This window comes from Megalopta genalis, chromosome 16 (genome assembly GCF_051020955.1).
Source record: "Megalopta genalis isolate 19385.01 chromosome 16, iyMegGena1_principal, whole genome shotgun sequence".
Classification (NCBI taxonomy): domain Eukaryota; kingdom Metazoa; phylum Arthropoda; class Insecta; order Hymenoptera; family Halictidae; genus Megalopta; species Megalopta genalis.
In genome coordinates, this window is record NC_135028.1 from 4,274,138 (window position 1) to 4,300,664 (window position 26,527).

General features: G+C 37.0%; 1 protein-coding gene across 5 annotated transcripts in view; it reads right to left on the reverse strand.

Moving 5' to 3' along the window:
* The window catches only part of KaiR1D (Kainate-type ionotropic glutamate receptor subunit 1D), an 819,478-nt gene that overhangs the window by 108,115 nt on the left and 684,836 nt on the right, over positions 1–26,527 (reverse strand). For all 5 annotated transcript variants that reach the window (XM_076526910.1, XM_076526909.1, XM_076526907.1 and 2 more), the window contains exon 7: positions 17,536–17,703. In XM_076526910.1, the coding sequence (XP_076383025.1) occupies positions 17,536–17,703 (168 nt within the window). The remainder of the gene's footprint in view (positions 1–17,535; positions 17,704–26,527) is intronic.

Below are 26,527 nucleotides of genomic sequence, written 5' to 3' on the forward strand. Positions count from 1 at the left end.
GGATAACATGTCTTTAATTTATTAATGTCGTGTTCATCGCAGCTCGACATCCGCAGCCGTTTCCTTTGAAACCAACTCTTTTCACAAACCTGTGAGGATTGCGCACTAGGAATAATGCGTGGAGTATAGTAAATAGTAAGTATTTATACTTTCTGCTTCGTGTGCTGGTTGGCTGGGCCGCCTCGCGTCAGACGTACTCGATTCTTATTGGTCACTGTTTTTCGTCAATAACTCGTTAACGGTGCCTCGGAGAACATTTTTGTAAAGGAAGAAGATGCTTCAAATGATCCGAGGAACCCGCCATTTCCGGATTGCGAGGCATTTTTGGGACACCCTGTAGACTGTTGTAAATCGATGTGAAGAGAAAAGAAGTGTGAAACAATGCATATGAAGACTTTCGGGTAGGATTTGTTCGTAATTAATAGTACTCTCGCGTGCGGTGATAGAAAGTTCTTTTTATTTCGCGGACTATGTCTGCGGACGAGTCGCGATACAGTGATCGAGTTTGATTTTTCGTTTCGCCGTTTGCCCTGGTAAAATTCTTGAACAACCCTGATTGGTCAACCCCACGCGTTGGGCCTTTCCAATCAGCGTTGCTCATTTTGTCCTTTTTACCGCCCGCCCCTTACGCTCTTTGCGTATTTTCGGGACGGCTCGGTAATCGGAGGGGATGATGAGTTGTACGTGACAACGTGTGGAAATTTTCTTCCGGGTCACCCACGTCGGACCACATGGCCTTTGGGTCGCTGGGCCCGCTTCGAGTACCCTTCGGAAACTCTCCTAATTTATGACGGTCTCTTTAGCTATTGAGGAATTTCTTAAAAGACTCTACTGCAAACATGTGCTATCAAGTGGTGAGCTTGTCTTCTCAAAAATAGCTTCTTCGAAGGAGAGTCATAAATTACGTTGGCCGTTTGCACGAGGACTGGAGATCTTATTGTGCGCACGACTGGTCGCTACAAGACGATTATTTGGTTCAATCGATGAGCGAGTGAGCTACTAGAGCAAGCCACTATAGCGGCGTGTGGTTCTAAAAGACGATACCCGCGGAAGCCACTATAGAGGCGCGTCGGGCCTAAAAGGTTAAGGAAAATTTGCGAGAGAATCTTTTGGCGGCCGATTATATTGGAACGAAACGTGGAACGATCGATATTTTCATACGCGGAAAACTTGCATTTTCATCACGCGTTGATTCGATTGATCGCTTCAGCGATTCCCACTAGTGCGTTTCAAAATATAAAGCAACTAGAGGAAACGCAAATAACTCGTCTAATGGATGGCGAAACGTGCGCGCTAGTGTGCAGGCCTCGCAACACATTCGCGAATTCTGTAATGCAATGTTATTTCGTTAGCAGGTCTAATGCGGCCGATGCGAGCGTCGAACACGAAGAGGAAGTGGGTAAATTGCATAGGTAACTTCCGTGACGAAATTTCCTCGATCAATCGAACAGTACACCGAAATTGGCTACGAATTTCGTTTGTCTATGAAAATAACAAGAACATGCCAACCATCGGAACGATTCGTTTATTTTGTGCAGCGGAATAATTCATCCTCCAAATTGTTTCGTCGTCGATCCTGCTGAAATGAATTCGCATTTTCACATTTCCATGCGTTACTCTTTTTGCTCTTTTTATGACTGCGTATCTATTTAGTTCTCCTTTGATTCGTTTTCCTTTGATCGATGTTGATCAACCGAACACGTAATTTGAAGCGAAATGTTTATTAAATTGGAAACTCGATTCATGTTGTAAATGCTACATTGTACGCGATGTCTTCGAACAATAACGCAAGTCGAATTAAAGCTGTTTATTTTACTTTAGACTTTTGTTAAGATAGCGATTAATGTTGAACAAATATTTAAAAGATGATTACTTAAAGTAGTTTTTAGGTATTTCCTTTTACTGCAACAGATACCGGAGTATCTGTATCTTATTCGACATCGTCGAATAGATATTGAATCGAATAAAAATTTATCTGGATAACAATTTATCCGAATAAGATTATATTCGAATAAAAATTCATTTCAATAAAAAATTCTTTGTTGTTCGAATAAGAATTTATTTGTACAGGAATTAATTAGAAAAGTAATCGATTTGAATAAAAATTATAGAATATAGTGTTTTTCCATAGTTCATTAATTAATTACTCTCACGTTAATTTTTCGAATTATCTTTTCGAATAATCAACTACTGTATCGGAAAGTTTGTTGTTTTTAAGTAGACTGATTTCTGGATGCATAGCTAAATAATCTTCAATCGGGTTCAACGGAAGTTATCGTAAATTCTAGCATTCATATCTTCAAGACATATGTATGTGCTTAAAAAATTACGTAAGAAAGAAACGGTCAACGATTATTCGCATTATTATTCGAATTATTTTACAATTTATATTCGAATAAAAAATTAAAAATTAATAGATTGGATAAATAGATAGAATAATTTGTTACGAATAATGAATGATTGTTATTGGAATAAAATATTTGGCTAAGAAGAAGTCATTCGAATAATTATTTTAGATAAATGAGCTGTTTATTTTGAAAGTGGAATAAGTCACTTTTTCAAGAAAATCGAGTTAATGGTAACACTAATTACAATTGAACGGTATCTTTTCATTTTTTTTAAATTTGCAATCAATAAGTTGAGAACTATTGAGATTTGTTCGCGAGAAGTTTTGCTAATTAACGGTATAACAAACATGTTTATTTTGAAAGTGGCGTAAGTCGCTGTACTCAGGAAATTAATTGCGGGGCTTAGTGTAAAAGAAATAGAAACGTGTGATAAGTGTGTGTGAAGTATTGTTTTGAATTATTTTCAGTATTTTTAAAAAAGTTGTGATCACTGGACACATTTTTATAAGTGCGAAAGAATAATGCAGTTTTGTAAATTATATTATAGTGATGTGGCGGCTACCTCCAGACCCGCCAGCAGATGGCTATAAAATGTTTTATAAACTAACTTTAGATGAAAAAGATGAATTTCTAACTTTGGATTTGTCACCAAAAAGAGGAAGACCTAGGCGTTATTCACAAATAGAAATGGATCCGTTATACGCTGGATCTCGTCCTGTTTCTTCAGCAAAATACAAAGACATGATGGACTTGCTTAATTATACACTCCCAATATACCATAGTTATTTAAAAAATTTGAAACAAAACACGATTTCCGAGGACTTAATCACTCCTGTTGATGACGAAAATTAGATTGAACTGATGTATTTTCATATAAATTACTTATACTTATGTTTCAAAATGTACTAGTTTTTTTTGTATTTTATGAATATTAAAATAAAAAATACTTAAATCAAACCTTTATATTAAATATGTTCATGGTATAAATTATTATTATATATGTAATTTATTCAACAATTTTAGTAAATCACTGTCCTTTCAAAACATCACTTCGGTAAAATACGTCGAACAAAATTAATATATGTCTATCATTTTTCTAAACTATTTATTTTGAAAGTGGCTTAAGTCATTTTACCGTAATGAAAAGTGGTGATTTTTTAATATTTGTAGGAAATTATTTATACTAAGAAAAATATCAGTATCCTGAGATAACTAAATACAAGTAAATCTTCTCGAAAGTTAGCATCCATATTTTTAAACGTGTTAAAACGCAAACCCTTAAATATATCGACTTCAAAACAAAGTGACTTATGCCACTTTCGAAATAAACGGCTCAAATATCGATAGATATTTTTAATTATAGTGACTTAATATGTGTGAAAATTTAGACATATAGAATATACACTATCAATTTTCTTGATCACTATGAGAATTCCAACAGTATTTTCATCGGGGATGTGCAAACAACGTAACAATCGCACGAAACCGCTTCGATCTCACGCTTCGGCCACTCTGATTCACTTCGTAAAACGATCTCGGGCGTCTATATAAAAATGCAGATTGATCGCGCAGGGCCGAAGGGAGTCCTGTGGTGCCGGTATTAAGTTTTCACAAACTGGACGATCTTTTATCGATCGTTCAGTAGCCGACAACCGAAAAGTTCGGACAAATAGCATCCGGCACGAGACTCGTCGCTTTTACGATATTTGCATTCTTATGAGCTGCGGCACGTGCTACGGGAAATTCAATTTTCCGCGGCACTATTCAACTTTTGAATAGTTGATACCCAATTATCGCGCTCGGCGTCTCATTCTTGGTTGGCTTTTATACTGCCGTCATCGTTGTCACGGTTGGGAACGGTGCGAAGTAAAAAGGTTCAAACCTAGGTGATAGTTCCGAGCATTTCATGAACACTGTAATTATAACAACTGACAAGTTTTAATTGTAAACATTTAGGCATGTTGCATATTGCATAACGAACTATGAATTTAGTTAGATCGATACCCGTGATACGTCCAATTTCGTGTCAAGAAGTAATATCCCATCTGTAAGTAGAGGCAATTAAAGTGAAAAGAGGCCAGAATTGGCAAATCGCGAAGGAATCGTGTCCCACCACGACAATGCGAGGCCTCATACATCTTTAGCAACACGTACAAAATTATTGGAGCTTGGTTGGGAAGTGATGTCGCATCCTTCATATAGCCCCGACCTTGCACCAACGGATTATCATTTCTTTCGAAGTTTACAAAATTTTTTAAATAGTAAAAATTTAAATAATAACGATAGCCTCGAATCGCACTTGATCGAGTTTTTTTTTACTGATAATGACCAGAAGTTTCATGAGCGCGGAATCATGAAATTACCAGAGAGATGGCAAAAGGTCGTCGAACAGAATGGAAAATATTTGACTGATCTCCTGCCAATTCAATATCCATCTCGTATTTGATAAGTACGACAATATCAACGTATCTGTGTTATTATGTCAATAATTACGTACTTAACGATTACTTATTCATTATTCACACGATATCGCAATTTTTCAGTCGTTTTCAGTGCTTTGACAAAAACATGTTTCGAACAAAAATTACTTAGTACTCAGTCTTCTATAAACCTCGATATAAAAATTTTATATTAATTAATTTTATTTTATATTAATACACTGCAGACCTCTGAGTAACATCAATATTAACTGAATCAATTCTAGAGAACAGAAGGTGAATGAAGATGTACTTCCACTTTTAAGGATTTCAATGAAATAAGGAGAATGTAAGCATATTCCTAAATATTTCTAATAACTTCACTTGTTTTGTGTGCTTCTAAGTCATTTTTATCATAAATGCATAAAAAATACGCAGTTCTAATATTAATTTGAAGGTTCGAATTTGAGTTAACAAGTCCAATATTCACTTCTTTAGAAATGCGACTTTTGAGTAGAACTTATTTCATTACTTAATCACATAATCGTTGTATATTGTCCTTGTGTGAACAAAGATCGTGTTCGTTTGAACTTACTGAATACGAATTCTTTGTATAAATCTCGTTATGATAAGCGTTTGCATATGCTCGTACACCAAAAAGTAGTGGCTGTGTTTGTACGTTTATGTAACAAAGACAAAATATTCATTATCTTTATTCTGACACTAGTAGATAATAAACTTAATTCGCACGCATAACAACAGTAGAACAAAACTTTCGATAATTATTAGGAAATTAAATAAATTTGTCGTTACGTATAGAACTAACTCGTCAGTCAAAATCGTACACTGTCGGTAACATTGTAAAACCGGTGAATTCCTGATTGTGTTTTGTTTAACAATACTTGGAAACAATAAAAGTATGGTTTAGTTATTGTTTTTTTGGGGGGGGGGCTTTTAAACTATTTTAAATTTCACGCTGGCAACGATCCGAGGCACAATTCTTACATGGCAAGAGATTGATTATTATATAACTAAAGTTCTTCAAACACCATCCCAATCGCCGGATAATAATGTGATAGAACATTTGTGGAATAAATTGAAAAGCAAAATACGATTACATAATATTACAAATAAAGGAAGCCTAAAAAGTGGGTTACAAGAAGAATGGCAAAAAAACACTCCAATTTTGCGAAAATTTAGTCGAATTAAGTCTTTGGCAACTACAATGTGTCGAAAATGCAATGAATATTAACAGAAACTCTAGACATTAAATATTCTATACGTAACGACAAATTTTATTTAATGTACTAATAATTATTGAAAGCTTTGCTCTTTCGTTGCTATATATTATAAATAAAGAAATAGTGAACTACATATCTGTACATGCGTTTTAGTCATTTCCTACAATTATCACGTTTTATAAGTAAAAATCGGCTGAATTCCTAGGTGTACGATTTGAAGTGACAGTCATTGTATATAAAAATCGATGACGAATCAGGTAGTTGCGGAAAGGTGTCCATGGGCTGGTAACCGCCACAGGCTTGTATGATGGCCATTACTCCTGTTGATGTTATTAGGGTGTTTCATTATCTCCAGTGTTTCCCTGTATTTTCTCGGAAAGTATCCCTTGGTTTTGGCTACGATTATTTCAGCTTTTTAAGAAAGTACTACGTGTCCTGTTTCAATATGATGTTTCGCTACAGCTGATTGAATGTAACACAAACTGGGACAACGTTCGTGTTCCTTAAGTCGAGTGCTCACGCTCCTGCCAGTTTCACCAATGTAAACCTACATCAGTGAAAAGGAACACTTGCCTCAGGAACTCAACCACATTAGTACTAGCCTTTAACAAAATGGTTTCTCCAGAAGTAAAATAGATCGCGTAACCTTTTAGACACGAGTGAGTTCTGCGCGAGACTATTTCCCTGGACGGCAGATTCTGATATGTACTCTGTACAGAGTCTGATACTGTATACTCCGTCTATGCAGGGTGTCCCAGAAATGTCTCGCGATCCGGAAATGGCGGGTTCCTCGGATCATTTGAAGCAACTTCTTCCTTTACAAAAATGTTCTCCGAGGCACCGTTAACGAGTTATTAACGAAAAACGGTGACCAATAAGAATCGAGTACGGCTGACGCGAGGCGGCTCAGCCAACCAGCGCGCGAAGTCCAGTTCCGCGCATTGGCTCGGTCGCCTCGCGCCAGCCGAGCTCGCCTCTCATTGGTCACTGTTTTTCGTTAATAACTCGTTAACGGTGCCTCGGAGAAAATTTTTGTAAAGGTAAAAGTTGCTTCAAATGACCGGTGGAACCCGCCACTTTCGGATTGCGAGACATTTTTGGGACATTCTGTATATTATTGGCACTGTTGTAAATCGATGTGAGAAGACAAAAGAAATGTGAAACAATGCATAGGAAGATGATTATTTCATTCAAACGGAGAGCTAGTGAGCTACTAGAGTGAGCCACTATAGTGGCGCGTCGTTCAGAGAGATGACATTCGCGGAAGCCACTATAGTGGCGCGTCGTGCCTAGCAGGTTAAATGGGCAGAATTATACATATCAAAAATAGACATTCTATCTCGAACGAAAAGAACAACAGAAACGCCATCTTCCTACCATACATACAAGGCATAACCGATCGTAGAATAAAAATATACGGAAAACACAATATGGAAACCATTTTCACCACGCGGACGGATCTTCGCATCTCTCAAATCTACAAAATCCCTGCTCGCGCGGCAAAGTTTACATTGGTGAAACTAGGAAGAGCGTCAACACTCGACTCAAGGGGCACGAATATTGTGCCAGATATAGGTTACATTCGATCAGCTGTAGCAGAACATCATATTGAAACAGTACGGACAGTATTTTTGAACGAAGCTAAGGTCATGGCCATGGTAGCCAGGAGATTGAGCCAGATTTCAAATCGAGGGAATGAGGGTAGGTCACGTGACGCGCCGACACTCGCGTACAGGGGAGTTGGCGAGCATAACGGTTATTCCTATCCTATTAGGATAATGTCCTGTGTCGCGTCGCAGTTCAGAATTATAATGTACACCCGTCGACCCGTTGTGTTTCCCACTCCTACAGACGAGATTCCGAGTGCGCCACGTGGACTACTCTCGCCCCTACTGTTTGAAAACTGGCTTAATCTTCTGGCTACCGCTGACATAGCCGAAACCACGGAATACTTTCCTAGTAGGTTTAGAGAAACATGGAAGATAACGAAGTACCCTAATAACATCAACAGGAATAAAAACCATCGCATAAACCCTACCAGGATCTCGCTACTCCTAGTGGGTGTCCCATAAGTTTCTTCCGTTTTTTGGGTGCGGAATGAATACACGATATTTTTTGTTTATGTTGGAATTTCAACGATGACCCACCTAACAGTTTTATGGCCCCTTGCGAGGGTGAGCCGTTGCCTACAGAGGCCCAGGTGGGCCCAGACGACAGTTCAAAAGTAGACACCGAACCGTGAGGTTGCCACCTCGGGATTTTCACCAACACCAGATTTCTGTATCTCTGTAGTTTTGCAATATATCACCACCACTTAATTTACTGGATACGCGAATGTTCTGGAGTAGAATTTGTAACTCTAAATAAAGTGCTTTTGAGTATCCTTTCATTCTACAACAGTTTAAGATGGATTTATTATGTTATATATGAACCGTTCTGTTCTATAACCTTCTTCCATCTCTCAGGAAGCCTCAATATGTCCTCTTTCCAAAATTGTTGAAGCTTATTTGTAAAATATCCATCTAGATGCGTTTTTATTTCGCCTATGGATTTGTGGCGTCGCATCCCTCTACCTGAGCGCGGCCGCTAGCAATAAAACAAGTACCGGTCCTAATCCTCAAAATTCCCTAAAAAACACGCACCCCTAATAAAACAATTCTCCTCACATCTGGACACCTCGACCCGCACGGGACTTTCCCAACTTTCTCCTTTCCTACGAAAGTCCATCTATTCCTTTCTTCTCTTCCACTATAAAAGAGACAAACGCGCAACTCAAAAAGCTCAGTCTGTCCTAAGTTGCTAGTCCTACGACACCACGCTAGTCGCGCCCGCGCTCATCGATAACAATTCAATAAACTGCATTAACACGTTCCGTGCCACGTGTACCATCGATGGTACACGCTTGCATGTTTACTTAGTGAACTGAACAAATTGTTTACAAGAAATTTAGAACCGAAGAATCAATTTCCACCGCAAGAATGGGCGTTGATAAGTTTTTGTTACGTTGTTATGTGTACGAGAATTAATAATTGCACGTAATACATCAAGTTTTAGTAAAATATCAAAGTGTGAAGATTCGAGTAAAAAAAGCTCGGCACGGAACGTGTTAAATTTAATTTTTAAATTTAATATTTTAATTTTTCAATTGACCGATTAAAAAGGCTTTTCGATTGGTTTGCAATGAACCGGAACGTGAACAAACTCCAATTGTATTTATACACAGCAGTATCAGCGCGTCTTTGACCCCCTGACGAAGCGAGCTGCAATGCTTGCGAAAATAATTCCTCCAGGTCGCACGGCTTATACCCGAAAGCCTCGACAGTAAGAACTTGATCCCGTCCGCAGACATTCATTTGTTCGTTAGTAGGTAGGAGAGGATCGATGGAATGCTGTCAAGGTTTCTCGCGCGAAGAATGTAAAATTAGAATTTTATTAAGGCGGGCGGCGGTGTTTCAAGAGTGGCGCGGTTATTACGCTTGTACGTCACGGAACAATCTCGGTGCTATTTGCATGCACACGGGCCGATCCGATGAGTTCGTACGCTCGTTCACCGAGAAAATTACATCGACACCGCACAGCGGTGCAGCTGTTAAAATCCCTACGCCGTCTCTACGAGCGTCTGATAATTAAGCTCGCACGCGTGCACGCTAAAATTCGCCTCTGTACCGGTTCTTAATGCCCCAATCCTACGGCACGTTGCGAAAACAATTGCGCGAGACGGGGGACACGCTCGTGCTGCTGCACGATCGGGTCTCGATGGCTGCTTAAGTACACTTAGACTGGCAGACGTGTTTTCAAAAACAGATCGCTCGGCAACGCGTATAGGCTTGTTTTACCGATTAAACCGAACAACGAATTCCATCGTTATTTTCTCGGTAGATGGCTGTAATGATCGATATCTCGTAAAGTATCGATCAAACAATTTCAAGTTTATGCTCGTTGTCAAGGTGACATTTCACACTAAAAAACTTCTGTTCCGTCTTGCAACGGAATTTTCCAGCTGTGTCCGCCCGACTTTCTCCGGGACGGACTACCTTTCTTCAATCCCTAAAAAACAGTTTGTTTACGGGGAACCTTCGGTGCAGCGTGGCAAATTGACGGTCCTTCAACGAACGACGTGCAATTGACAAAAGTCACGTTCGTTGGGCCTTCAATTTCGTAGAGCCTTCGCCTGCAGTTTCTAAATTTCTAATTCCTTCGAGCCGTCTCCTTTCCGGCAATAAAGTCATTTCTGCAATTTCGGATATCGCACACTTCATCGGCAACATCTCCTTAATTTATGACAGGGTCGCCAGCACGCATCCCTTCGGTCGCCTTTTCCGGGATTTCTTGCTACCTGTGACACTGGGTACGACCGGGACTCCTAAGGTCCCTTTCCACCTCGCGATCAACCAATGATCTTCAAGTTTTCTCTCGGCGAGAAACATATAAAAACGAGAACTCTTGACCACCTCGACCAGTCATTTTTTACTCCTGCGTAACCTCGTTCATATCGTTCAACGTCGCTCGTCACTCTAGTCTACGTCTCATTCAGTCTATCAATTCACGAACTATTAAGTAAAACAGTTGTTCATTTTTAAATAAACGAACAACGATATCGTCCTATTCCGTCGCGCAGCGTAGTCGGCCTTACAACCCGATAGATAGTTGATATCGCGGAATAACGATATCAGGTGCTCACACGATGCACCTCAACAACTTCTTTTGCTGTTTTTTGTTTGTTCCATTCAGTTGTGAGTTACAGGGTGTTAACAATGAAAGTCAACAAAGAGAAAATTCGGTACATTTTACAGTTTTTCTTTAATAAAGGCGAAAATGCAAGCCAGGCCGCTGAAATTGTGAATGGTGTTTATGGTGCCGATACTGTAACAGCTAATTACGTGCAATTTTGGTTTCGTCGATTCCGTTCCGAACAAACACGTGGAGTCTTTGCGACCGGGTTTACGACACGGACGTGACCATAGTTGGGCTGCAGTCAAGGACACTTTCACAACCATTTGGCGTCCAGATTGTCCGGATGCCATCCGGACATAGCATAAAATCACAAGGCAGACGTTTTTTCTTTTTTTTTGCTCATCGTAAATAAGCCGTTTTCCTTGACAGCCATAAGGTCCCATAAACCCGGAATTTCCGAAGGGTCAGCCGACGTCGAGCGCGCGACGGGGCCCGCTACCTGAGTTGACCTGACGGAATTTCCGGGGCATGAACCAGGGTCGCAGAGATTCCACGACCCAGCGACTAGCGTTCCTACCCCCTCCAGGACAAGTTCCGACGAGGAACTACCCACATAAATAGTCGAGCAAACCCGAAAAACGGTCTATTGCAATTTTCCCGGTACACGCGAGCAGTCATCCCGCGAGCAATCATTCACAAGGCACAAGCCCTCAGTCTTTCAAATCACGCAACAGTACGCGCAACCACTAATCCGAAACTTGAATCCGATAGCCCAAAATTAATTTGGCGGGCAATCAATCGGCGACTTAAGAACATACGCGTCCACCGTGCAATCCGGGCCTTACAACCCCGGAAGGGTTCATTTCAACGCCCGCGCGTTTCCTAACGTCTCCGAGTCAATTCAAGATGCACCTCGCACAGGCAGGCCCGTCGTCGAAAATGTCGATAAAATCACGGAAATAATCGAAGTTGACCGGCATGTTAGTAGTCGTAGCATCGTCCAGGAGCTAAAGATCGACCATAAAACAGTTTTAAACCATTTGCGCAAAGCTGGATTCAAAAAGAAGCTCGATGTTTGGGTGCCACGCCAATTAACACCAAAAAACATGATGGATCGAATTTCCATCTGCGAAGCCTTGGCCAAACGTAATGAAATCGACCCATTTCTTAAACGGATGGTGACTGGGGATGAGAAATGGATCACATACGACAATATTGTGCGAAAACGATCGTGGTTAAAGCGTGGTGAAGCAGCTCAAACGGTGGCCAAACCAGGACTAACGGCCAGGAAGGTTCTACTGTGTATTTGGTGGGACTTGAAAGGAATTGTAGCGGCACACGGTCGGCGACCGTAATAACCATAAAACTGTCCGCTTGCAGATGTCAAGGGGTCGACGGAGAGAAAACGTCCTTGACGTTTGCAAGAACCGGAAATTCCTTTGTCTCTTTATTTTTTATCACTGCCAGATGTACTGCATGCCTGGTCGCGGAGAAAGCCGCCGGCCGCGTACCGCTACCTGGCCGAACGGCCAGCGCGCCCCTACAGCGAGGGTTCATCGATGGCTGTCTCCCCCGCCAAACTAAACGGGGGTAAAAGAAGACAGCGAGTCCTCCAAAAAAAGGCGTGGCCTTTTTGGGGGACGTAATATAAATAAGAGACCCGAGTCAGTCAACGGGACAGTCGATACTTTTCAGTTTAGTTTTTCTGAGCCCTCAGAATCATTTATTATGAGTTGCTTCCGTATAGCCAAACACTAAATTCAGATCTCTACTGTCAACAACTAGACCGTTTGAAGCTAGCGATTGACCAGAAACGGTCAGAATTGGCCAACAGAAGAGGTGTTGTATTCCATCAGGACAACGCAAGGCCACACACGTCTGTAGTGACTCGTCAGAAACTCCGGGAGCTTGGTTGGGAAGTTTTAATGCATCCACCATATAGTCCGGACCTGGCACCAAGCGATTACCACCTTTTTCTCGCATTGCAAAACTTCCTAAGTAAGAAGATCGTGAAAATCGATTATTATAGTTTTCCGCCAATAAGGACCAAGACTTCTATGAGAGAGGCATTATGATGCTACTATTAAAATGGCAACAAATTATACAACAAAACGGTGCATATTTGACCCAAATCGGACAATCCGAAACATCTTTGTGGCGGCTACTTCCAGACCCGCCAGCAGAGGGCTCCTCTTCCCGCTAGTAGCCGATCCGTTCCGATCCCTATATATACACCGAGACTTCGTCCTACTCTTACGTCTAAGGCAAGGGCCCAAGTTTAAAAATTACGATGCGAGCTCCGATTTTGTTAAAGGCTTTTGGGGAGCAAGACTGAAAAAGATATATTTGCGACATTTTTGTGCAATGCAATAACTAGTTTAACGAGGGGTAATCTTCCGATACTCCTCCGGCTAATAAATAATAATTGGTAGACATAATGTTCATCTATACATTAGCGATATTTTATAAGAACTTTTCGTTTATTTTTATAGTTATTTTTAAGTCCGCTATAATTCTGTATGCCTTATAAATAAACACTTTACAAACGCAAAAAAAAGGCAAGGGCCCGCTAGGATAGCCTTACCGATGAGTCCTCTAGCGGGCCCCGAACGAAACGTCTCCCCACTCCTTTCCCTTTCACGACACCCAAACAGCCGCCAAACTGGTGACCCCGGACGAAACGTCTCCCCTTTCCTTTTCTACGACATACGAACCGCTTAAATAAAGTCTTGAATTTCACGCAAAAATAATGGATTTCTTTTTCCCCAACCTAATATTTTTTAGTTTCGATATTTTTTAGTTTCGCCCGAACGTTTCGGTGCGTTTAACGCGCGCGAGAGATAGAAGAATCGAACATTTGATCGGTACTAGTTATTCATTGAAATTTCTGGGTTCGAGTAGTAGAATTGAAAGGACGTCTTCTCAGTTTTCATTTCATTATCCTGCATTTGCTATTCGGTACAGTTGCTAGACATAACCCTATTCGATATCTCATTCTATGGATTCATTTCTTAAACGGAGATCAAATCGAGCATGAGAATGGAATATGAATAGAATACGTCTACCTTTGTAGTTATCCAATTTGGGAATACAATAATTTCAGGACTTTGGATTCGGTATTTATGTACTACTGTGATCAAAAAGTAAGGTGAAATTGTCATTTAAAACTCCCGGACATTAGGAAGGCAGGCAATTGTTTTTTTCCTAGGTTGGTAGGACTGTCTATAACAATTGCCAAGCGTCTGTTTGTTAAAAGGTTTAATTATCTCCGAGTTACACGTGTTTTAGTAAACGACCAAAAGTGAATTTTTCGATTTTTACAATGGGTGATTTTGTTGAGCAAAGAACTTGCATCAAATTTTGTTTGCGGAACGAATATTCTTGTGCGGACACGTTGAAAATGTTGCGGAAGGCCTTTGGTGATCAAACTATGGCACAAAAAAACGTTTATAAGTGGTACAACGAGTTCAAAGCGGGCCGAGAACGCGTTGAAGACGAACCGCGCTCTGGACGACCATCAACGTCTACCGACGAGGGCCACGTCCAAAAAATCGAAGATTTGGTGCTTGAAAATCGTCGACTGACAATGAGAGACCTCGCTGATAGTGTTGGAATATCATTTGGCTCAGCCCAAACCATTTTGAAGGATGTTTTGTGTCTCAAACGCGTCAAGTCTCGATTGGTGCCATGTCATACTGCATTGGTTCTTCGCGACTTTTTTGCCAAAAACTCGACTCATATCGTTCCGCAACCACCGTATTCGCCTGATTTGGCTCCGTGCGACTTCTGGTTATTCAGCAAACTCAAAAAGCCAATGCGGGGACGCCGTTTTGACACGATTGAGGAGATAAAAACCGAATCGAAGGAGGTCTTGAAGGCTATACCGGAAAAAGACTATTCCGACTGTTTCGAGGACTGGAAAAAGCGTCGGAAACAGTGCGTTTTATCGGACGGGGAATACTTTGAAGGGGATGAAATTGATTTGGAAGAATAAATAAAGAATTTACATTTTATAAACAAATTCACCTTACTTTTTGATCACAGTAGTATAACAGGCGATATGAGAGTCTCTGTTATCAATTTGATAATATTCGTCCATATTCTCTAACTGGCTATGATATTTTATTACAATTCGCATGGCATCATCGGATCCGTTTAATACCGATATGTTTAATACAAATGATCCATTGGCGAGGGAAGGAAATATTACGATCTGCATGAATGCTGATGTATTAAAAATGAATTATTGAACGTTGAACTGACATTTATGCATGAAGATAGAGATTTTAATGAAAATGGAGTCATATGATTTACATACGAAATCATGGAACGTTTCAATCATCGTTTCAACCATTACTCAGTTATTAACTGCTCATCGATATTCATAATCAAATTGTCAACCCAAAGCTGTAGTATGAAAATTGTAACATAAAAGTACATTTGTGACTTCGGCGTTGGAAAATGAATGCTTAAAATATGAAAAGAAAACGTAGCTATTCGAGTGGAATAAAACTGTCGATGCGTCTATATAGCTTTGGCGAAAATAAGAAGAATGAAATTAATAATTTCGCAATAATTTAATTAGAAGTGCGCTACATGGTAATTTAATTTACTCTCCCCTCCCCAGTTTTCTAATATGATCCATCTAGTGTGAAGTGACCCGTGAACAGAACACAAAAGGGCAAAATTAATATTCATACTCGCGTGCGCATTTGATAGTAAATCTCCATTAAACAACAGGAAAGTGCTCCTCTCATAATTATTGATACAGTTTTACAGGCATCATACGAGCGGCAGAAACTGGTTTGATTCGGTCTGGTTCCTCTCGCCGTAATAATTTTCACGCAGAACAGTGTATTAATTTTACAGTTGAGAGAAAATGAATTTGGAACTCTCCCGACAAAGTACTGTCTCATCAATTATAAAATCTGGAATGAGGTACTTTAATTAATAGTCGAGAAATTTTTAACTATGTATCCTCTAAAAATCTGAAAAAATTCATGGAATACAAAACTAATGAAAAAATACAATGTGTAATACAAGTAGCACACAGTGAAATAAAAAATGGATACGTATATTAGATTGTTTCATTTGGAGTCGTTATGGACTGATGTTTACAATGCGAATTCAGAACTATTTTTTGACCCACATCCGTCCTTGGTTTGACACTATTTTAATTTATTAGAGTATATTATTCTACTATTTTTAGGACAATTGATATAACATTATTTGCTACGGAAAGGATCTTTCTGTTTCAATTTGACATACATGAATTTCACAAGCAGGAGCTTTTTTTCGAAAGTCAATAAATATCTAGCAGCTACAGGGTGCTCAAATCTAATACTTCGGAAGAATTTTCACTGAACGTGAGCTATAACAAATGAGCGAAAATTTGAATCGAAATGACGAAATGAAGAAACGGGCACTTTGCCATACACAGTGGCCCCACAGAAGTGTTCCTACACCTTTCAAAACGCCATAACTTTTTTAAGACTGGCTTAAATGATTTCAATTTTTTAGATGATACAGAGACTAGTCTACTAAAAAATGACTAAAATGCTTTTTTCTAATTTTGCTATTACTTGGAATGCCAAAAGAAATATAAAAAGCTCCCGTTTTTTAACTTTTTTATCTGAGCATATAAGAACAATTTAAAGGATGCCTTTCGTAGATCTCGGTAACTTATTAACTTAAGATTGAAAAAACTGCAGATTTCTTACAGTTTTGATCAAAAGTGTCAAAAATCGTGACAAAAACTGCGATTCTTGCGATCTTTAATTGTTTATATGAGCCGTTTATTTTGAAAGTGACATAAGTCACTTTGCTTTTAATTGGATATATTTGCGTTTTAATACGTTTAAAAATATGGATGCTAACTTTCGAGAAGATTTACTTGTATTTGTTATCTCAGGATACTGATATTTTTCTCAGTATAAATAATTTCGTATAAACATTAACAAAATCACCACTTTTCATTACGGTAAAATGACTTATGCCACTTTCAAAATAAACGGCTCATATATCAAGATCAACCAATTTCGATCAAATTTTCAGCATGCATATAACTTACCGAGATCTACGTAACACATTTTTTCTCTTCTTATAATAGGCTTTCAGATGAAGAAAGCCATTTTTACCATTCTTCGAAATTCCAAAGCAATAGCAAAATTAAATAAAGCATTTCAGTCATTGTCTAGAGCACTAGGCCTATTATTTATTATAATTTTTTTATTAAAAACAATTCAAGTCCAGTTTTGAAAAAGGTATTGCGTTTTAAAAGGTGTATGAACACTTTTGTGGGCTACTGTATGCCCACGTAAAGAAGCCGCAAATGTACATAGTGCACACTGTGACAAGGGTAAAAACGCAGTTTGTTCGGCACATCCTTTCATTCTATGCACAAATTGTGAAAAGAACATTGTTTAAACATCTTTATTTTCGAATAAAATATCTGATAAAAAAAATTGTTTGCCTCTTGTTGTAGTATCAATTTGATGCTACAATTTGATACGCTTGGGGCGAATTAAGTTGAAAAAGTCAGGACCGGATGTGGATGAAACGGGAAAATAATGTGATTGAAGATGTGAAACTCCAACCGCGAAATAACAGAATATTCACGAAAATATGACTATATAGTTGTGGGACAACCTAGTATTTTTCGTGAGTCTTGAAATCATTACGCAATGAATGGATCAAATGAACGAATCTTTCTGGTATTCGCGAAATAGAGCCTGAAAGTGCATGAATCGATAAATTATTAGTCTTCTCTCGTTTATTCTGTTCACGTTGCATTTACTCTGAAATATCGACGCTGTTACGTGATCTGAATAATGGTTAATTAAAATTTTGGCATACCTTGTTGGAGCTTTGTCCCATATCGAGCTCCCGATTATAACGTTTCTCCCCATAGATCCAATCTTGCACGACCTTCTGAATTTCTGGCTTCTCCGGGTCCACTAATCGAAAGGCAGTGATATTGGTCCCGCCGTGCTTGAATTCCTCCAGGTCGACGCTGTGCAGGTCCTGCAAGGAATTTAGATCGCTTTATGAATCTCTCGAAGGTATGACCGCCTTTTTGCATGCTGTCCGGCAAAGACATTTTATTGCTCTTCGTCTATAAACCTTTAATAACGGCCCTACATCGTCCCCTGCGGGTCGCAAGATTTGTAGACCCACGTTCCACTTTAGCGGCTTAAAAGAATTGTCAGGCTAGCAATACCTGCAATGATTATCGTACTAGATCGAGGACATCGGAATTTGCGCACTCGTTGTTAGAGCGTTCCGGAATTCACGATTATACCAGAACGCATTGTTCATTGTTCGATCGTGAACAGGAAATCATTGAGATCGAAATTCATGCAGAATATTCTGCAGTAGATGAATTTCAATTATTCTGAGTTACACTAATAATCAATTGATTATTAACTGCTTTTGACACTTTCCTATTGCTCTATTAGTGACTTTGCGGATTCTGATGCTAATTCTCAATTTCGTGGATCATTCTACGAATATTCGAATGAAGAAGAAGCCCCGATGCATGCGAATACACAAAGAAAAAGTGAAATTATCGTATTTATTCCTAAGAAAATTGCACAAAAATTTCGTTTACTGCATTAAAAGTAAACATTGTGTGCATCGTAAAGAACGCTATATTTGAGAATGGTTGCAATTTCTTTACTCTTAAAGTGTTACTGCATCCAAATAGAAATAGAGTAGTCAATATTAATATTCGGACATCTTTTAAAACGCAATAACTTTGTTAAAATTGCTCCAAATGACTTGAATTCTTTTTTAGATGTTAGATGGGCTAATTTATTAGACAATGTTTCAAACAATTTTTGTAGAAATTTTCATCGGTTGCAGCGACGAAAATGTTAGAAAATTCTGTTCGCCAACCTTTATATCCGAGTCTGTTGCAAAAATTCGAATCACAATAATTATACATACTGGAGATATCATCCAGATTGGTTAACGCTGTGTGAACGATTAGAAATTTAAGGTCGTAAAGAAATAGCGCATCTTTCAATGTCTACAGTTTATTTTTGCGTCGATCGATTTCGATATTCAGCGTGCGTATCAGTTACCAGGATCCACAAAACACAATCATTATAAATTTTCGTTACAAGTTTACACATATTCTTATTCCAACCAATTGTAATTTTTGCGAACATTTTCTCATCCCTTGTCGCATCTAAATAAAGATTAACCCTAGAAAGATAACCATATGACAACGTACGTAAAAGATAACCATACGCTTCAGAGGCGCATGCTTTTCTAAGGCGTCAATTTTATACTAACAATGGATATTTATTTCAGTTAATCTAGTCATTTTAAAGGTTTGGCATTATTGTAAAAATAAAATGCATTTATATTATATTTTTTTATATTTTAAGTAATTTTAAACTTAAATCACTAGACCTCTATGAAAAATTAACAAAAATCAACAGTCTTCGCAGGCGCCTCTGCGACGTAGGTTATCTTTCTCGGGTTAAAAGTATTATGTTTTTGCCACCTAATGTAACTCCACTCATACAACCACTAGATATCAAGCAGTAGTTGTGTGCTTTAACCCTTAAATGCATATTGTTGCCAATTGTCTACATTTCAGTTCCACTTAATTTTATTCAAAAACCCGAGTATGTGCGTTTCCGAACACACGTTGATAACAATAGACAATAAACCATGTGTGAAATAAAAGACTTGACATTACTTTTGGCGAGTAAGTTATATGTTTTTTGACATTTGAATGCGGTGGGTGATAACCTTCAATGTGTTACTCGGAGAGATATTTTCTTTTTTCGAGTTTCCTATAAAGGAAAGTTTTGCGTCACAACAAAAATCGCAATTGCTTTGCTGCATTTCATTTATAAATAATGTGAAAATTCCTATACTAATAGATAATATAAATACATAACCATTTGTTTACGTCTACAATAATTTTAGTAATAAACGCATATTGTTGACAAAAGTCTACATACAACTTTTTTCAAAATAAATACTCGATATTATTATCTAGATTTTTTAATTTATTTTTTACGTAACCTATGACTACATTCCTATAAAAAACGATTTTTTAAAATTCAAAACAAAAAATTATGCATTTAAGGGTTAAACGACTATACAGAAATGATTAGCTTAAAAAATTTCTGTTTACATTTGAATTGAGTGAAGAGGGCGTGACAGAGCAATATAAAAAAATTATTTTAAAAGACTGCTTTTACATGATAGCAAATGCGTGGACTAGCATTGAAAATACAACGTTGAAAAGAGCATCGAGAAAACTTTGATCGCATGAAATTGAAGAAATTAGCAAACAATACAAAATTTGAGCCGTTTATTTTGAAAGTGGCCTAAGTCATTTTTCAAAAACACCGAGCTAGCTATTTTAATACTTACATTTCTACGTTATACACATAATTTCATGTCAGCAAAGCTGAAAGAATGCAGTGACCCTTAGGAACACGAGAACATTGTACCACCATGTTATCAATTAGCAATATTTTTAAATTTATTAAAACGTAAAAACCTTAAATATCTGGATTTTAAAATAAATGGACCTAGGCCACTTTCAAAATAAACGGCACATTTATGTGACTTAGCAGCTAAAAAAATATGGGAACCTTAAATATTGAAAGAAACTACAAATGTTGTTAATTTCTACTTGAATAAATGAAGTGTTTGATGCAAAAGAAGATGATCGTTCTATTATCCGAAACTTCTACTATCTGGCTACTTTAATCACCCTATTAGTTCGGATACGGGAGTCTCCACTGTAATCTCCTTTCACTCAATTTTCAATGTCTGAGTCTGAATGCGGATTCTACTATTATCAATTTTGCCGAGGAAATCCATCTGTTATCGTTACGCAAACCACGCCAGGACGATCTATACCGCGGCATTCAATTTAATCGCCCCTTGCTCGCACAGTCTAATCCTGTGTTGTCCGAGCTTTGCCCGCAAGTAAATCGTGCATTCCCTACTCCGGCTCTGTTGTCTAGGGGACCAAGACGCTAAGCATGACGCGATCTACCGGCATCTGCCTTGAACGGGAGCATCTGAATACTCTGTCCTTCGTTGGCGATGATAAATGGAAGGAGTCGAAAGCGCGCGAGGGGCCCAACCCTGGACAGCAAGGCTCTAATCTGCGAAGACTAGGGCTGGGATCAAATTCAATATGTACTTACGAATCCGGATCAATCTCGATAATCGGATTCGAGCTTTAGAACATTGGCATTTGAACACTGCTGAATGTAATATATTAACGGCAATACATGTTTAGAGAGAGAGAGAGAGAGAGAGAGAGAGAGAGAGAGAGAGAATTTAATAATGATCGAACGACGCTTGGCCTTTGATAGATTTATGATAGGGTCTTGACATGTGTGAGGCCTAAGGGATGAATGAGCGTGAGGCGACAGGCGATGAACTGTGATCGATTTGACCCGAGAAGGCGAACACGATAATTTCGTTAATGTTCATCGAAATCTAATGGACCAAACACCATTTTAAAATTGATACTTCCTACTTTTTAAACCTTTAAACGGTCTTTATCACAATTGGTGTCTAAAGCATAAAACTAACGAATAAAGAAATGTGTTAAATTGAAAGAATTTCTTGATATTAGCTAACAATATTAGCGACATGCTACTAACATAACTATTAACATAGTTAAGGAACTAGTAGTTGCAAGTATTAAGTTGCAAGTATTTTTTTTTACATTCAGATTTGACGTTTATGAAAGTCAATATGGATATAAATATGTACATTTAAAGAAAATAAATATTGCATAGATGAAATAAAAATTTACTTGATACCGAAAAAAGGGTCTTTAATATATAAGGATTAAACTGAATAACGCATCTCAATAAATATATGTACAAATAATACGTTTCAAGTTTAGTGAAATTAATAACATTACAATTATTTTATGTTTGATTTTCATCAAGGTATACTTATAAAACTTTAATTTATTTTTGGTATATTTATATGAAAGCAATTAATTATAAAATTTATTTATAACACCAACACAATACATTTTAATGATATGAATACATAACATTTGCATTTTTTGTATATACTAACATATCAAAATGTTACAGTAATCATAAGAATAGTAATCATAGTCATGATATAGTCTATATTTATATCGAAAATGTTTGTAACATCATATTTTGTCGTTGGTACAGTAATAATAAAAATAACATAAAAGAAAAATATTTGTCATACATTAACAAAAATTTTATGTTAATAATTTTCATGTAAATAAACTGTAAAGTTTGCTTGTATGCAAAGTTCCATAATTATTTCAATTTTGAGATTGGCTAAACTTGTTTGCAAACATGAACTACACGCGAAATAAAACTTAAAGGAAAATAGATAAAAAAATTATAAATATAATATAAGTAACTTTAACACAGCATTCGATGTTTCTTAACGTCTCACGTTGGTATGCTCCGTGAACGCGAACGCACAGGCTTACGCGTAAAGTGCTGCGACATTTCAACTTTAATGATCTATAAAACTGCAGTCCAGGTGAGTCCGTGCAAAAATTTTACGCCATTATAATCACGAATCTTTCCTGAATAAAATGACACCAATGAAAGTTCGCACAAGATATGAATAGATTAGTGTGTGCTTCCGAAGTTTAATTACTATGCAGGTATAGATATTAAGACTAGATTTACGGAGCACAAAGAACAGCTGTTTTATATTAGTTCACGAAAGTAACAATAATATATTATATTATATATTAAATTATATATTATATATTATATATTATATATTATATATTATATATTATATATTATATATTATATATTATATATTATATATTATATATTATATATTATATATTATATATTATATATTATATATTATATATTATATATTATATATTATATATTATATATTATATATTATATGTTTTATATTATAAAAGTAACAATAAGACATTTATTCTGATTTTTAATAAGTGTTACTGTAACATTTGTCGTAGGTAACGTATAAAGTGAATAAATAACTCATAAATGTATCTTTACGATATGAATAATCGTAAATTAAAAAATTAGTGACCCGTCATATTGACGGGTTCCGTAAATATAGTGTTAAAGAAACAAACCCTGCATGAAGTATAGAACTGTTTTAAAAGCTTCCATAAGCAACAATCTGTGAAACTTCCTTACAATATTGAAAAATCGATAGCAAATGAAAGACCACTGTGCAACGGTTAGCGACCACGTCAGTGTCGTAGGCTGTTTATGGAAAAAAACGATGTTTGGGGAATGCAGGCAACCCGACGTGGCATTGTTAAAGAATAAGCGCTTTGTTCTCGAGAGATCTGACCATGTAGTAGGGAAGCCTATACCTTTTAGTAAGACGATTGTGTTAGACCGCTCAGCACTTGCCCTAGAACCTCGAAAAGGAACGCATACTTATTATATTTCAACTATATTGTATATTTCAACTGCACCGAGCACAGAATTCTAACAAATATACAAGTCGATCCACCTGAAACTGGATATCTAATTATCTTTTACAACTGTTTCTTTTTAATATTTATTTCTTAATGACTTAGAACAGTCGTTTTTATTCTTAGACTAGAAATAATATATTATTGAGTCCTAGCTTGGAGGGACGAAAAGCTAGAATACTATGTGTATGTATGTAAAAAAATAGTGATTTTGTTATATTCATTTTTGGATTCTAGCTTATATTCTAAAGGAACAATCAGACTTTGTGATCAATAATGGCTGGTATAAATGGTAAAAGATAAGTTAGTAAAAAGACACTATTCTTTTCTCTAACTGAACAGAAAATTTCATCCAAAATAAGTTTACTGTTAATTGAAAAATTGTCGAGCTCAATATCATTTGAAGATCGTGCTATTATAGTGGATGAATAGGCTAGGGAAGTTTTCTAATGTTCTTAGAGATGTTACACAGATCATATACTCTAAATTCATCATCCTGCAATTTATATTCGTCTTTTTTCAAATCAACTTCACCCATGTGTATACCTATGTGATTCTTTTGCGAATCAAGATTTTCTACTTTCTTCCTTGAAACTGAAATTATTTTAATACAAATAAACCCTGACACTTTTAATTTTATTGTATGTATCTATCAATGAACTTAAAATACTTATCGAATAGTAAACAAATCTTTATCTGTTTTTTTTTAATAGGTGCAAAAATACTTCCATAGAATTTAATTATTAAATAAACCTCGTTTGGTTTACTATTGAAAGCGGTGAAAACAGCAGAGCCATGTCTGACGAACAAGGTCACGCGGTTCCTGAATCTTGTGCGGACTTACATTGTTCAAAACTAACTAGGGTAAGTGTAAATATTACTGTGGACGCCCCAGACACTGCGGTAGTTTATAAAATACAATCTAACATTTTATAGTGTGTAATCTTCTAATAATGCATCTCATAATTTTTTGTGTTTAATATTGATAATTTATGACATGCAAGTAACAGTAATCGCTGTTTTAATTCACTTATTGACTTTTGATATTTGGAAGCTTATGAAAACGTAGAACCTTATGAAATTTTGCTAATTAATATTCTTTTTGTAAATTTATTAATTTTTCATGTTTTGGTAATTAATAATAAATTAACTATTAAATAATTAACTATTCATTTTAGCGTTATTTTTAGATAAAATAATCCTTACTTTGATAAAAAATCAACATACACTATCATTACCATCGTATTTGGCGCATAGTTTTTAACTATGTGTGTATATTGCTGCGGTGTTTTACTGAACTGCGTACCTTAACCTATAAAGTGCAGTTCTCGACGAGTCGGTGCGAACACGCTTGATAGTAGAATGCCTATAAATAATTTATAAAGTGCTGCAGTGAGAATATCTTGATCCTAAGAATTGTAGCTATGTGTGTACATTTGAAAGAAAATGGGTTATGTCACCTTGACACACAATGATCGGAACATCTGCAGTATTTGGTTCGCAGTAATAGATACATAATCGCAGTAATATATGCACACGTATGCTTTCTTTATATTAAGCTTCTTAATGAAAATTGTGCTATCAGAGATTCAATATTTTGAGAAAAGTAAATACTCAAGTTAAAGAACATAGGTATAACTCAATTTGTCAATTTATTGAGTCAAAATATCCTACACTTAATTAACTAACTAATTAACTACTACACCGAAATTACCCTAAACTTCGTACAATCGCGCACAAACTATTAGAAGTTGCATTTCTATTATTTCAGTCTCGCGACATCCACAAAAAACGACCTTAATTTATAACAGGATAATCTTAATTTGAAGAAAGGTGAATATGATCTGCAGAAGGATGAATTCAGCGCGCAAAATCTGTAATTCGTAGTATTTTTTAACGATGAAATGTAACAATCGATGCCTCGAATTTCGAGGTAAGTCCGAGTTCATCATTGTACGATATTTGTTCTGCAAAAATTGTAACAGTTCAAACATCGATAACTTTTTAAAAATGGGAAATTAGGGGATGCATTAGTATCCATAAAAATTCGCATAAAGTTCCGCAGTTCCTGCTCGTAAAGAATATCTGCGGAATACCTCAAGAGGAATATCAATGGAAGGTTTGAATGTTAGCCAAAAGTTTGGGGCACGTACCTCGTGGGCAACAATAGCTCAAATTCAAGAGATGAGATTTCCTAGCGATGTTCGATATCTGTAAGCCTATCTCGGCAGCGGTTCAAAACGCGACGGGGTTTTTTGAATGTAACGTACTATAGTAAATATAGGGCATAGCTGTATCGTAATCGCGTCTTAACTATTCGATTTGCCATCGTCAAACCGTGTAAAACTTCACAATTCAATTTACCCACAGCAACGTTTCAGATATCGCTAGGCTATGCCGCAGAGAATCGTAGCAGAATAAAAGTTAGGACGAGAAAGTTGATAAGACTCGGTTAACAATTACCTCTCCGAAAACGAAAGTATAGTTTGCCCTAGTTCGACCAGTGCCTATTAAAAGAGTACTATATCGGAGTTGCACAACTCTATACGAGTACAATCAACTTCAAATATTCTATCATCGCGTGATTATTCCATTTTCATACTTATAGAAGGTACAGTAAATTGACGCTCAGATTGTGCACAAAAATGGACAATTCGCGAAGAGGAGATACGATTATTATTCGAGTCTTGCGGCTCGTTTTTATAGTTACCGATTGTTAACAACTATAAGAACGAGAGCCGCAAGGCTCGAATAATAATTGTATCTCCTCTTCGCGAATTGTCCATTTTTGTGCACAATCTGAGCGTCAATTTACTGTACCTTCTATAAGTATGAAAATGGAATAATCCCACAATATCACAATATCCCAAGTTACAAAACTGTATCATATACAAATAGTAACAAAATGATTATTGAACTGCAAATAAATAAATTGTTATTGATATACGAACCCAGAGATATTATATATGCTTTTTTTTATTTAGTAAACACCGACAAAAGCACAAATAATCTCAATTGCACAAAATGGTCCCTTTGGTTTCTATCTTCAGACAACTTCCAAGGTATTTATTTTGACATTTCAGATTGATGGTGCTGCCAACCGTCATCAATATTGTTATTTGTTAATGCAGAGGCATCTTGTGAAAGAAACTAAAACTATTTGGTAAAATGTGGATATATTAGCTTGTGACTTGAAAGTTACATGGGCCCATAGAGGGTTAAATAACAAACCCCCAATTTTGTATTGATTTTCTTCACACAAATTTGACGAATAACTGTTACTGTGCTAAAATGATGCGCGTTAACAAGAACTGAACCTAATCATCCCGCGGATTTGCTGGAAATTTCAAATGTTTGATTATTCAAATACGCGCCACACAT